Raw genomic sequence first — 13,746 nt, 5'->3', positions numbered from 1 at the left:
GGGGGGGATCAAAAGCTTTGTGACGTGACATAATAAAACGAAACGAAATTTGTACGTGAGCAAAAAACTTTGAACAGAAAATTTTAATCTACCTACCTATTTGTATTTATTAATAATTTCGCACTCTCGCTATAAGATTATCTCTTACGTAACAACATTTAATTCCTAGAGTCATGTTGTAATGCAAGTGGGACACAAAAATTTACGATTTTTAAAATTTTCGATATCTAAGATTATTTAATAAGTAAAAATAAGTAAAAAAATGAAAATAACTGTTTTCTTTTGATTATTTTTAGATAAGTTTGAAAAATGTGTGACGTCACATTAGGGGGGACGGGGTACTAAAAATGTGACAACCTGTGACAAGGAGGGGTTGAAAAGTTCTAAAATTCGCGTGACGTAATTTATGGATGGCCTCCTATCACAAACAAGCAGTTATTAGCTTTTTTAGTCATCTGAATTCAACTTTTTTTTTTATTAGACGGGATCCCGAAAATTGCGAGATCCCGCGGGATTGATATTTCTAATCCCGCGGGATCCCGAATTTGCAATCTCGAGTCGGGATTGCATTCCCTAAGAGACACGTCTCTTTTGTGGGCTGAAAAAGGCAAGTCAAAAGGCTATAGTTAAAATTAAATTAGATGATTTACTACTACGGAGAAATTAATGTCAACAGAAGGAATACTGGGTAGCTACGTAATATGTACACGTATTTTCAAATTCAAAAAATTATTACCTACCTATAACCTAAAAGTATTACTGCTGTAAAAATGCAATAAAAAATTAAACACCCTAAGCAAAAATCAATTTAACAGATTATAATGAACTCAACCTACCGCTGCTTTATTAGATTATCTGTAATGACTTTTCAAAACGTCTCCATTAAAACTTACAATAGGATCGCTTGACAAGAGGCGTCATCCAACACCTGGTGCGAAATGCAATCAAGTTTAATTATTACAGATATTAATAACAAGGGTGCAATAGGGGTGAAAACCCAACTTGTTGCCATGGCAACGCCCTAAGGTTGCACGCAGGTTGCGATGCCCACACAAACGTATTTAGATATTTACGAGAAAAGTTGATTAAGGCTTTAATTGTTACAATGTTTTCCCTGGGAAGCATAATATTTGGAATAGAGCAATTATACGGCAGGATGATTTTCCCTGCTTGGATTTTAATTTGGCGTACCATAGACTGAAATATTCTAAGAAATTTGAAGAATTTCCTATTCCATAAAAAAAAAATGTGTTAAAAAAGTCTGTAGAAAATTAGCATGGTGTTACTTTATTCCTCAAAGCTCATAAAGAAGCTCGTATATCCCGTTATAGTTTTTTCATTTACCTAGTTTCTCACATCCAAAGAACCTTCTGTTAAATATTCAGCTCTTGTTCAACGGAAAAAAAGGCAAAGCCTTTGAAAAGCATATCTTAAAATCTCACTTCTTACGAGTACGTATTTTCCGGTGACCTACTATCCGGTTTATACAGAAAATATGAAGTAGAGTCTGTCTGTGCTAAAGCACTCTGTGCTGTATCCCATATGATACCCACCTATGATTTTTCTAACCATAAAAATAACATTAAAAAAAGAGATAAAATTGAATAGACAATACTTTCATGATGTTATATGAAAACTTTTGAATGAAAACGTTGGAATGAAAAGGTTTTAATAATAACTGGGTTAAAATAAAACAATTGCTCTCAAATATACTATCATTTAATAACTTGACTGACGTAACAGAATATACAAATTAAATTGTCATTTAAATATAGGAATTTCAATTCAGTACAAAATGCTACAACTGTGATCGAAAAATTTGTAACTATGAAATTGGTTCTCATTCGAAAACGATTTCGCTACATTATAATAAATAGACTAAAGTTAAAATTGTATAAGGATATCAAATATTTCTAGTTATGTACAAAATTAAAATGCAATTACAAAATTATTCTATATCACAGTCACTAGAGAGAGATAAAATCTAAGAACTACATTAAGTTTAGCAGTCTATTTGCAAACACATTCACAAAAACTACAACCCTTAGTTACCATCAGTACAACCGCCGATAAAACAACTAACAAATATCGCTAACAAGGTTACCTATTGATTATAAAGAACATGATTATATTTGAGCATAGTTATGGCAAAAAATGGATAATTAAACTTCATTAACAGTCGTTAGAGATCAGTAGCAATTAAAATCGTCTTCGTGCAGCGGTGTAACGATATCCTTAGCACTTCATAATATACAATCTATATATACACTTATTATAATTATTGCTTTCATTACACTTTAATGATATTTTGTTCTTAATTGAATAAGTTAGCTCCGGTACGAATGTCCTGAACAGCCCGAGGCACCAGTTTGGGTGCCGTATGGATGCATTTCTCGATATGGCGATTCCCTGTTTAGATTACAAGTCATGTTATTTTCAAATTTGATGAATAAAATACACTTAACATGACTCTGCTATGGCGAAAATTACATTTTAACTGTGATGAATGCATTAAAAAATTAGATAGAGAAAAAAAGATAATGGAAATTATGAGATAAAATTAATCATTTACATAATTGACAACAACGATAAACAAAGAATTTTGCCTAAAGTTCAAAAGAATAGTGATAACATTAATTGGTAATTACTGATTATTATTTACTTTTCGATTATCCATTATTAATGTTAATTACTAAATTAAGACTCCTGTACTAACTGTACTAACCTTTCGTAAGGCGGCGGTGGGAGAATATCACACAAATTCATTCTACAGTTCTGGTCACTTCTCGTGGATCTTGCTTGAGTCGCGTACCTCGGTTCTTGAGATACTTGTCTGAAACTGTTCTCCCTTGCCAACCACTGCCACTGAGGGTAATCATATTCTACGTCGGCAATTGCTGTCCACTCTTTGTTACCATCATGCTGACTTGATGATTTAGATTGCGCTGTTTTACACGAAGGACATTCTTCTATTGAAATGTCTTGGTCATCTCCATTACCACATTTCGTCATATCACTATAGTCTTTAGTTAATGTTGAACTATTGCTACTACTTCTACAGCACGTGGAACATTCTTCGTTGGAATACTGATTGCTATCCGCGAATGATCTAACCATACTATTGTCATAGGACCCTGGACTAACTGCACATTTGATGCAGGAATCTTCTGCATCTGTGTGATGGTCCTACATCAAAATAAAATAAAAATAAATAATTTATCAAATTAATTTTAAGGAAGGTTCCCAATAACAAACAAAAGGAATGAAATACCGAAAAACAATGTTATTTTAATTTAACTTGAATTCTATTTGACTTTTATAATTTGATTTCAACAATCGAAATTATATTTTCATTGAAAAGGTTCAAACAACGGTTTAAAAAAGAATTAAAATTAGATCTTACAATAATCAGACTGCTGACCTGGTAATTTAATTCGCTGTATATAGCACTAGAAGCATACGGTTCCGGTGGATATTTCCTATTGTCCTCTTGTAGGATTATATTGCTTGTAGCACTTGCGTGTTGAGGAAGGCTGTATTCTGCTTCCATAGTCATCGTACCGATAGTATTGCTACCTATAAATTAATTTTTATTTTGTTTTCGAGATTCTACTTAAATAAGGAATTGAATATTTAATAAATAAAAGCAGCTATCACGAAATAAAATCACTGAATATATTAGTTACGTCTTGCTTAAATCTAAGCACGATTTTAATTAATATTTAAGTTAGTTGAAATATACAAATGTTTAAAGCATTCATCAGTTTCGTATGATAAACAAAAAGATAAACTCATGAGAACAGTTTAAGTAAAAGCCTTAAAAAAGGATAAAGCAGCGTTAATTATGATGATGTGCGACATACCATGTAAAAGACTTTGATGACAATTCAGCATTTCAACGCGCGGCTCATTAGTTTCGTACAAAGGCCTTTCTCGCATCCACACTGCTTCTTTGCCGAGCAAACATTGTTGAGTATTCGTAATTGGAGTGCCTGTTCAAAAGTATTACTTAATATCTCTAAATGGGACAAATAAAATGAATATGGGCCTATTATACGTACTCGCTGCATTGTGACTCTTCCGTTGTTTCGATTGCTTTTGTCGTAAATAAATTATAATACCACCTCCGACTAGAATAATTCCCAATAAAATCAAACTTAAAATTAAAAGCCAAGTTTCTTGGAACACTGACAAGATTGCCTTATCTCTAGCTGGCTCCGTTCTGAAACAAGATTATTTAACTGAACCATCCATCCTTATTCTGAATAAATGTAAAAGATGCAGAATTTGTTTTGGCATGTGACTGCAAATACAATATATCATAAGTACTTTAGGAAATTCTATCCTTTTAAAAAAAATACCTTTCCACCATGAGTTATAACTGTATTGAAAAATTTACTTATTTCCTATTTTTCCAGAGATATAGTACATTTTACATAAGAATAACCTATCCAACCTAGCAAAAAACAAACAAATAATAATTAAAGTATACTCACTGCACATAATGCCGCTGCGACTGAGTAGGCAGCATGTGAATCTGCGCTGGAGCACTGAAGGGCCCATGTCCTCGGCGTGTAACAGCCGCGGCTCGAGCGATATACCGTCCCCCTGCGCGCAAGGAACTTGCGGCAGCCGCGCGTGTACGAGCGCCTAGAGACATCTGACCCACTACGCGACCGTTATTGCTTCCTCCCACTCGCACCTCGATCTAGTCAATTAATTTTGACAATTTATTGACATACCAATCAGACACAGAACATATTCACAAATTGTCAGTCATTATTTCCCATTTTTTAACATAGAACACCTTATATAAGATGAATGAATAAAGGAATGAAAAATGTGCACAAACCAAATATCCTGAAATATCTCCATTCCACGCGTAAACTGGTGGCGGTTCCCAACGAATCCACGCTGATGTTGAATTTATAACTCCAGCTGTGACACTTTGCGGTGCGGCTGCAGGAACTACAGACATCATATATTTATTATTATAAAAACTAGGAGCCATGAATTTTATACTAGAAAAACTATGAAGGTAATATTTACCATCTTCCTCGGTAAAACCGGTCTTCATGTTGGACGGTTTTCCAAGTAACAACTTATAAAATGGCATCAAAAATATGTTATACTTGGCATATGGTATCAACCCTGTTAGAACGTGGCTCGACGATCCACTATTATGAACCGTAGTCATAGTGAAATTCTCAAATTTAGTTAATTCTATTAAACTATCTACACTACTATTGGTTTGTATGTCTGGAAATTCTAATGCATGTTGTTTATTTAAAGAGGTTCCATTAAACCATATTTTTACGCCTTCTAAATATTCGTTGTAATCTGTAAGTACCTAAAATAATAAAAAAATTATAGCATGTTATTCTTCACAAAATATTATATCACACACTTATATAACTGTTTTTATTCTTACATCCCAAACAATTTTGAGTGTAGTTGATGATATTCCTTCAACTCTCCTTAAAACTAGAACATCTTGTTGTAAGTATCTACGGGCTTGTACAAGTTCGTATTGAGTCATTGGCGGATGATTTTGCGGTTTATTTAAATCAGGATAAGGCGATGATGATTCAAGATTACCATTAAATGAATTCGCTTCTCTTCTTAAAACCTAAAAACATATAAATTTGTATTCATAGAAGAACTTTCTAATTATGGGGTTATTAAAGGTAGGTATGCACCTTTATAATGGCATTTTTATTTTAAGTTAATTTATTTATAACCCTATTATGATTCTAACCTGTAAAGTAATCGTATGTAATGCACTTCCTGCAGCGCTCACTGCGACACACGTCAATCTACCCGCGTGGCGAGTCAAAACTCGATTCAAATATAGCGATCCCGAAGCGTGTTCTGAATTTGGAAATATGAGTTCCTGCATTAATACAACCATTGTTATTAAATAGCTCAGACGGAAATAAATCATTTCAAAAGATGTTAAATTTTCACCTGAGACCCCTCCATTGTCCAAAATATTATTGGTTTTGGTGAACCATCTGCTTCGCATGGAAACGAAACTGATTCTCCCTCCCAAGCAGTTTGATCAGAAGGCACACGTGTGAAATGAGGTAAAGCTAGAAAAAAATATAGAGTCCTATATTTTTAATTGGGTAGGTGCCCGATGTATATTTTTAACATTTAGAAAACTATCGAATTTTAAATGATATACATATTATATTTTATATTTTATACTCAACATCCATTTCAAAATATGAAAGTACATCGGTGAACAATAGCTACATTTTTCATTGCGATGATATAATTTAAATTTGTATTTTTAAGTTATGATATCAATATCCTTACAATGTACAGTAAGAGTTGCACTAGCAACACTAGTTCCCGCTTGACTTTCAGCTCGACATGTATAAGTGCCAGCATCGGAAGACACCACTCTATCAATTCTCAAAGAACCTCTTCGTATTATCGCATATGGAGATAGTTGACCTTTATCTCGGGACCATGTCACTGACACATCTGACTCTGGTGAGGCCTAAAACGTAATAAAACATAACTAAATGCATGCATTGACTTTATCGTCGGTTGCAATTTTATAGCTCACTTACTTGACAATGAAACTCAACGTTCTGGTTAATCAGTGCCGTTATATTATTAGGTTTCACTAGAAAATGTGGTCTTCGTAATACGAGTAATGTGGCAGGGCGAGATTGTCGTTCTCCGGCCACATTAGACGCCACACATTTATATACACCGCTATCGGTTGGAAGACTTTCGATAATCTTTAAATTACCACCATCTACTATTGCTATCCTGGAAAAGGATTCTTAATTTATACACTGGTACATTTTCATCTTATTTCGCTATTTGTTAATTTTAAAGCTATTGTGACAATAATAAAGCAACTATACTAAAATGATATTATACGTGTTATGTTAGATACATAGAGTTAGCCAATATTTGCATATTATATTAAGGATCGGATATTGGCGTGTCAATAACTTTATTCTTAGCATGCTCAATAGAATATTAATAACCGATCAATAATACCTATTCAAATTGGCATTAATATTATACCTTCCATTGACATCAACGTCTAACGTCCGTCCATCTTTAACCCAATGAACTGAGGGGTCTGGTGCCCCTTTCGGTGACGCACATTCGAGCAGCGCTGGCTCCCCACTCGCCACTTTTACGTCTTTAGGTTCGTTTCTGAATTCATCGCGGAGCACTGTATAGACAATTTTTCATAAATTGCATTGGTAATCGGTATCTATTGGCAGTAACTAGTATAATATACTTAGCTTTGATTGAACTGTACTGTACATCACATAGGTACTGTACAAATAAGATTAATTTCTGCTTCACAATAGTAAGCAATTATAGCATATTTTAGTTTTACAGTATAAAGCTATGATTAGATTAATATAATATAGTGCAAATAACATTAATTCAGTTATACCGCTTAAGTTTATTTATAGTTGGTAGGTATGTCTACTGTGTTAAATATAGATTCTTGATTCCACTTTTTTATTATTCAAATATAGTTTCAACTGAGTATCGTTTATATTGTATTATTTTCCATGATTCAGAATTTCAATTCTCGAATGAAACAAAAACATGGCGGTCCGGCGCGCGTGAAATGATATTTTGATCGCCTCCGATCCGCAAAACCCAACAAAAAATAGTGGAGTTATTTAAAATCGCTCAAAATTCTTTTCGCTATCATTTTATCCGTATATTTGGGAATTTATGTGAATTTACATAGTTATCAATTGGATAGAACCACTTTTAGCACCTAATATTCAACAGCAACAACCTAAAAATTGAATACCACACAAAACACTTTAAAGAAATGCACTTGTTTTAATATTTTTTTTTATTAAAGTTAAAACGCAATTAATGCATATTGAAAACCGTACTATAGTAGAGCCATTTTAATAGGCAACATTTGACAGTTCAACAAAATTCAACAACGTAACCTAGTAACGACAACATAGAATAACATGATATTTCGTTTTGTTAGAACTGCAAATTTGCTTAACATTTTTTGCAATTACGACCACATATTTATAATAATAATGACTGATACAAGTAATTTTAAGATTTCATTTTACTGATAAACCATTCTAAACATAATAAACAATTTCTGAATTGAAGAACTGACGTCGCTACAATTTTGTGTCAATAAACCTTTTTTCTTTTTAAATACCAGAGACGTTACTCTAAAAATCGAAATCTGACATCTAGAATCGAATGCATTGATTACTTGTGAATAAAAATCACCATAAATTAATAAATTCGATTGACAAATGTTTCAAATCCGTATCGATTAATTCACTTTATTTCGAAGATAAAATTGATAGACGTCAAATGTTGCCTATTAAATTGGCTCGACAATAAGTGCAAAATTTTTATCTTCAAATATCAAAAGTTATTCAAATTAAATTTAAAAACACTAGTTGTTCTTAAATGCAATTTTGTTTTTAATATCACACGTTTTAATAACTGCATTTGCTTGCTTTCAGAGTTCAGACTGAAGTCGTTAAAACTTCTAATTAATACACAGCTATTAAGACAATTTAAAAGTTAAGTAAAGCTGTCTCTTGTGCGTACTTTGGAATGCAAGAATAATTTGAAACTGCATTATCTTAAATGAAGATAAGGAATATTATTAGGCTAAAAGCGTAAATAATTATAAAACTCTGATTTATGCAAACCAACATCTTAAATATGCATAAAATACAAGAAATTTTGATGTCAGAATCAATTCAACTAATTTAAATTATTATGAGCCAATAGATATTACGTATTCGTCCATTTTTAGAGTATGCCAAAAAAGAAAATTTCTGCATAAACTCTAGCAATTAATAATATCAATAATTGATATCTATAATATATATGGGCGGATGGTCATAATCATCAGAATCACCCATATCTTCAGTAAATTATAATGTTGGTGGAAACAAATGAATCATCAATGTTACAACAAATGTTATGTAATCGCACAAATCTATGCGCTAGTAATTAGGGAATCACTTGATCAATCGCTTTTAATTAGTTTCGATACAACAATGCACAAGATTACTCGGAACAATAGCGATTCGTCGCAAACGTGGTGCTCTAGCCGTTCTTCGTTTGTAACCAAGCAACGTCTGCAGCCGACCATCGACGCGACGCTCCGCCAGATCGACAGTTGTCAAATCTCGTTCCGATGTAATTCTCATCAGCCAGTAATACTTCTACCAGCCAGTAATACTCCTACATATATTTAATTGCATTCTAAAATTAAATGAATATAATAAATCAAACAATCTTTTGTTTATCATGCCTCATAATACGAGATGTCATATTAATAGATAAGCATACACTAACTATAAAAAACTTCATTATGCATTCAAATAGCGTTCATTGACTCGCAATTCTAATGCGCAAAGTCTATATATATGTATATAATATATTTAACATATATGTTTGTTATGTCTACAGAAATTATTTTCGCTTGCTCAAAATAGTTCGCAACTGTTAATTTTAAACGAAAGCAAAGAGCTTTGCAATGTCGATTCTGAGAATTACTTCTATGAAGTGTCAATTATGATTAATTATGTATCTACTTTTTTTTAACTGTTGTTTGACTTAAAAACGAATATAACTACATACTAGGTATTATAATAAATTTTATAATAATTAATATAAATAGGTACGAAAGCTTAATTTGATGAAGTGTAGTAGTGAAGTGTATTCCAATAAAATAATCAAAAATTAATTTGAATTAACGATTTGATTGTTCATATTATAATGTTGATTGATTACAGAAATTATGATTGCTGATCAATTTCTTCTCTACCAAATTATTATTCTAATAAAATTTCTGAAACATTTTACGGACCTAGTGAATATCTACATAAGTAAGAAATTTTATTAATGTGGTACGTTATTTATTGAATGCAGTAATTTAAAACTTTCTTATATTACCATCTTATCCATGTTTACTCAATCAATCAAATTGATGAACAATTACACGCACTACATTCCATTTCCCATCCGTAACGCATAAACGTTTGTTTTACTTTTACATTGCTCCCTCTCTTTAACCGTAGTGCTTAAAGCTCAATACATTACCTGCAATGGTCAGCGTCGCGTTCTTGCTAACTGCTTCCCCGACAGTGTTACGTGCGACGCACCAGTAGACGCCCTCGTCACTCTCCTTCTTACCACGCATAACCCTATAAATATAACTAACTAAAGAACAAGGATTTGTCTTTAAAAAGAAATATAACATCCCTAAACCAAGTTTTAAGAGAATTAAATATTATGGTATTCCATACAGGTAAAAACTAAAGAGTACTCATTGAACAACGGTTATACAGTACAACAAAAAACTAATTTTTTATTCGCGCCTATATTCATAATTTATTTATTTCAATATAATCGTCACCTATATTCTACCGTTATAACATATTTAAACAATAACATTATAAAAAAATATTCAAATGATACCTGAGAAACAATAATCCATCTTCAAGTAAAACCCTATGTGGGTGGTCAGTAGGTGCAATTGGGTTCCCGTCTTTGTACCACAGGATCGTTGGTTTGGGCTTCCCTTCGGCCACGCACCGGAGGGTAGCAGGTTCGCTTCTCCCCACTATGGTGTCAGCTGGATGTTCCTTTATACGGGGAGCCCGGCTTTGGGCTTTAAATATGGTAACTTTAGTGGTGTTTATTTAAGTCGGTTAAATAAATTTATATTTTAATGGTATATTTTTTAAATTGAGCCAAAATAATTAATTAATCCATAATAACAATGAAACAGATAAAATTATAACAAAAAAATGTTACACTAAATTTTTTTCCAACCCCGATAAAGAAGTTTCACTTCAATAAATAATAATTCACGGTCAGGTAGAGCAAAATCTCTAGCTCTAGAGGAAAGTTGCGAAAATATCATGGAAGGTAAAAGCGGATGTATGGATAGTTATTGTTATCATGAATTCATTATAATTTGGCTATAATGCATCACTGAATATATTTTCTTATTCGTGTTATTTATAATATTATGCTTTTATTAAATATATAAAAATATTCAACCTACGATAAATAGCTATTAATATTTAAAACTCCACTAATTCAATGTTTACAATAACAAATTCATAATTATAAATAAAAAATCGCATACCTAAACACGCCTCGAAAATAATCAAAACATTCAAAAGTACTAATAACTGATTGCACTTTCTATCACCACTACAAAATCCCGCGACCATACTGACACTTATCACTTATCACGGTTACACATATTCACTACAAATCATTCATTGTTGTGATTCCGCGAATAGTTCATTCGATCATCGCGATGTATGGAGCGGCGGGTGACACAACCACCCCGCTTGACGTCCCAAAGTTTACTGCCCCCCACTATAGATACTATTTTGCGCCGACTCAGTACCACGCACTTGCCAATGTGAACTTTATGAAAATCACTGCAGGTAAGCCTATAGGTAATTAAATTTTCAGTGACTTTTCCGTTGCAGTTTTATTTAAACAGCGTTCCTTTCCGGAACGTTATTCAACGTAATGGACTCTACGTTACAAATGCAGCGATTTCTGCTGCTATTTGTCAAGCGGTACGAGCGTTTTCATTAAAATGCTCTTCAATAGTGACAGATTAAAATAAAATACAGCTTTTTCATTAAAAAAAACGGATCTGAGCTTTTTCATGAAAAATATTTATAGAGTAATTATCAAATTAAATTAATTTGACAGTTGAAATAGAATTGTGATTGTGAAAAGTTTCAAAAATACTCTTTATGTTAAAAAAATCTTAGTGTCTTATATTATCTCTATGTTAAAGTATTTTAAGGTCAGAAATCGCATAAATATGGTAGAGCTCTCAAAATTCTCAAACCGACCTTCTCAAAGAACACGAGGCCACACAAACTTAGCCATACGCTAGGCTAGGAGCACAATGAAATGACGTCACATCATCCTGAATCCAGGATTATCTCCCGCCAATTCCACACACGTGTTGGGGACGTGTCAATTGTGAGTCAGCGATGCGGCTCACGTCCCTTGTTACCTAACTGTTTTGCGGGCAGGCATCCTGATTAGAGGATGTAAGGATATTTGGCGGTACGCATACGATATAGTGAATATAACGGTTGTAGTTTTTTTTTACTTACATTTTTTACTCTATGTAACTTCTGGGATGTTTAAAATATTTATACTTAATCTCTCCTTACATTACTCAGTATTTAACACGGCTTAGCTCTATGAACATTTTTGGAATTAAATGAATAAAAATAAATGAATCCTACCAATGTAATTACTTCATGCATCTGTAGCTGTTTCCTTTAAAATAGTACTGTATAATGTATTACATATTATGTAGAGATAAATAATCTCTCTGTGATGAGTATTCATTAATTGTAATCAATACCATTATTAGTGACACTCTCTATTATGTGCTAGACATAAATAAATACAATTATTATTACAAGCTTATTAAACTTAATATATCTCAATTAATATTTATAAGATATGTTCGTAACCATCATGAATATAACCAAAAATACGACACGAATTAAGAGCCTTTCCGTTCCTCAGAAGTCGGACAAAAAGAGCAACTTTTGATGTCTGAAAGAGCAATTATCATACACCAGTCATGTTGATTCTGTTAATTACAAAAGTCGATGTTAGTTTTTATTGAGGTTAAAATGATGATTACATGAATATTATTGTTATTACTATAGCGCAATAAAACGAACAAGTACTAGAGTCAAAGGTTATACATTTGTACATTAAAATAACAATACGCAAGGATTGAGAAAACTTATATTGGCTGTTATTGTAAAAACTTTTAATTTTTCGCTATGGTTTTACATGCCTGGCTATGAACTGTGAAAACAGAAGAAATGCTATGTAATTAAACTTAGAAAACATTTTCAATTTTAAACGAAATTCAACTTCTCTTATAACCGCCAACTAATTTAAACATAATGTGTAATATCTACTAATAATCGTTTATTTTCCTAAATATTATTTTGTGTATCTTATATTAGTTTGTTGTTATATTCGATTATATGTAAATCAAGGTGCTAGCATTATTAAATTATGTATTCCAATGAGTCCATGAAGGAACAGAGTCAGGTTACATAATCAACCTATCACTTGAGAACAAAGGAAGGCTTCATTAACTCTATTTCATTGAAATATTCATGAAGTGTGCCAAACGGTAAACTGAGATGAGCCAGAATATTCAGTTAACCATCCAATACAACCAAATAGGTATTTACTTAGTATGTTGTGTATCTATTTCATTTAATGTTGATTAACCTCTCCTTTCATGTTTTAATCCAACTAAGTATGTATAGAGATGTACACTTTTAGCAAGCTTTATAGAGGTGCACAAAAATAGCTCAATGAAATAAAATGTAGTTTTTATCAATTCCGTCCTATTTCTTAATTATTTTTCAAACATGGTTATTTCATTGTTGCACGGAATTATGCTTTATAAAAAGAAATTTATTTAGCATAGTAGACGACACGCAAATGTATTACATTGTATTTCGATATTCAATATCCCCATTACTGCTCATATCAATACCACAGCCAGGCAAACACGAACCAAAACGTCTCAATAAAAATGCACAGAAGCACTTCCTTGTGAAGCGATAGCATAAATGCACCTTTATTTATTTCCGAGAGATAAACATGCAAGGTTTGCGAAAATAGTGCATTCCCTGCACGTACACTCGGACTTATGTCAGGTGAAGC

The 13,746-nt window shown here is 32.5% G+C and overlaps 1 protein-coding gene across 2 annotated transcripts; it reads right to left on the bottom strand.

The window, feature by feature from the left end:
* Positions 1–1,701: 1,701 nt before the first annotated feature.
* On the bottom strand, positions 1,702–11,382 carry LOC149488501 (neogenin-like). 2 transcript variants are annotated; one of them, XM_089695619.1, is made up of 17 exons: positions 11,150–11,382; positions 10,474–10,666; positions 10,096–10,199; positions 7,051–7,204; positions 6,582–6,786; positions 6,322–6,508; positions 5,968–6,092; positions 5,759–5,893; positions 5,432–5,629; positions 5,050–5,350; positions 4,853–4,968; positions 4,497–4,708; positions 4,062–4,222; positions 3,864–3,992; positions 3,404–3,576; positions 2,726–3,186; positions 1,702–2,409 (listed from the first exon to the last, which is right to left on the bottom strand). In XM_089695619.1, exons 1-17 carry the CDS (start codon positions 11,235–11,237, stop codon positions 2,328–2,330), a joined length of 3,024 nt encoding a protein of 1,007 aa, XP_089551745.1. In that variant the 5' UTR covers positions 11,238–11,382; the 3' UTR covers positions 1,702–2,327. The 2 variants fall into 2 exon arrangements, with proteins under 2 accessions (XP_089551745.1, XP_089551746.1); XM_089695620.1 differs by having other exon boundaries at positions 3,422–3,576.
* Between the last annotated feature and the right edge of the window lie 2,364 nt (positions 11,383–13,746).

The sequence above is a fragment of the Colias philodice genome, chromosome 5 (genome assembly GCF_061535455.1).
Source record: "Colias philodice isolate Cphi_HAF_F1 chromosome 5, ilColPhil1 Martin Lab GWU primary, whole genome shotgun sequence".
Taxonomy (NCBI): Eukaryota; Metazoa; Arthropoda; class Insecta; order Lepidoptera; family Pieridae; genus Colias; species Colias philodice.
Note: the sequence above shows the minus strand (reverse complement) of the source record. Positions and strands in the feature narration are given on the sequence as shown.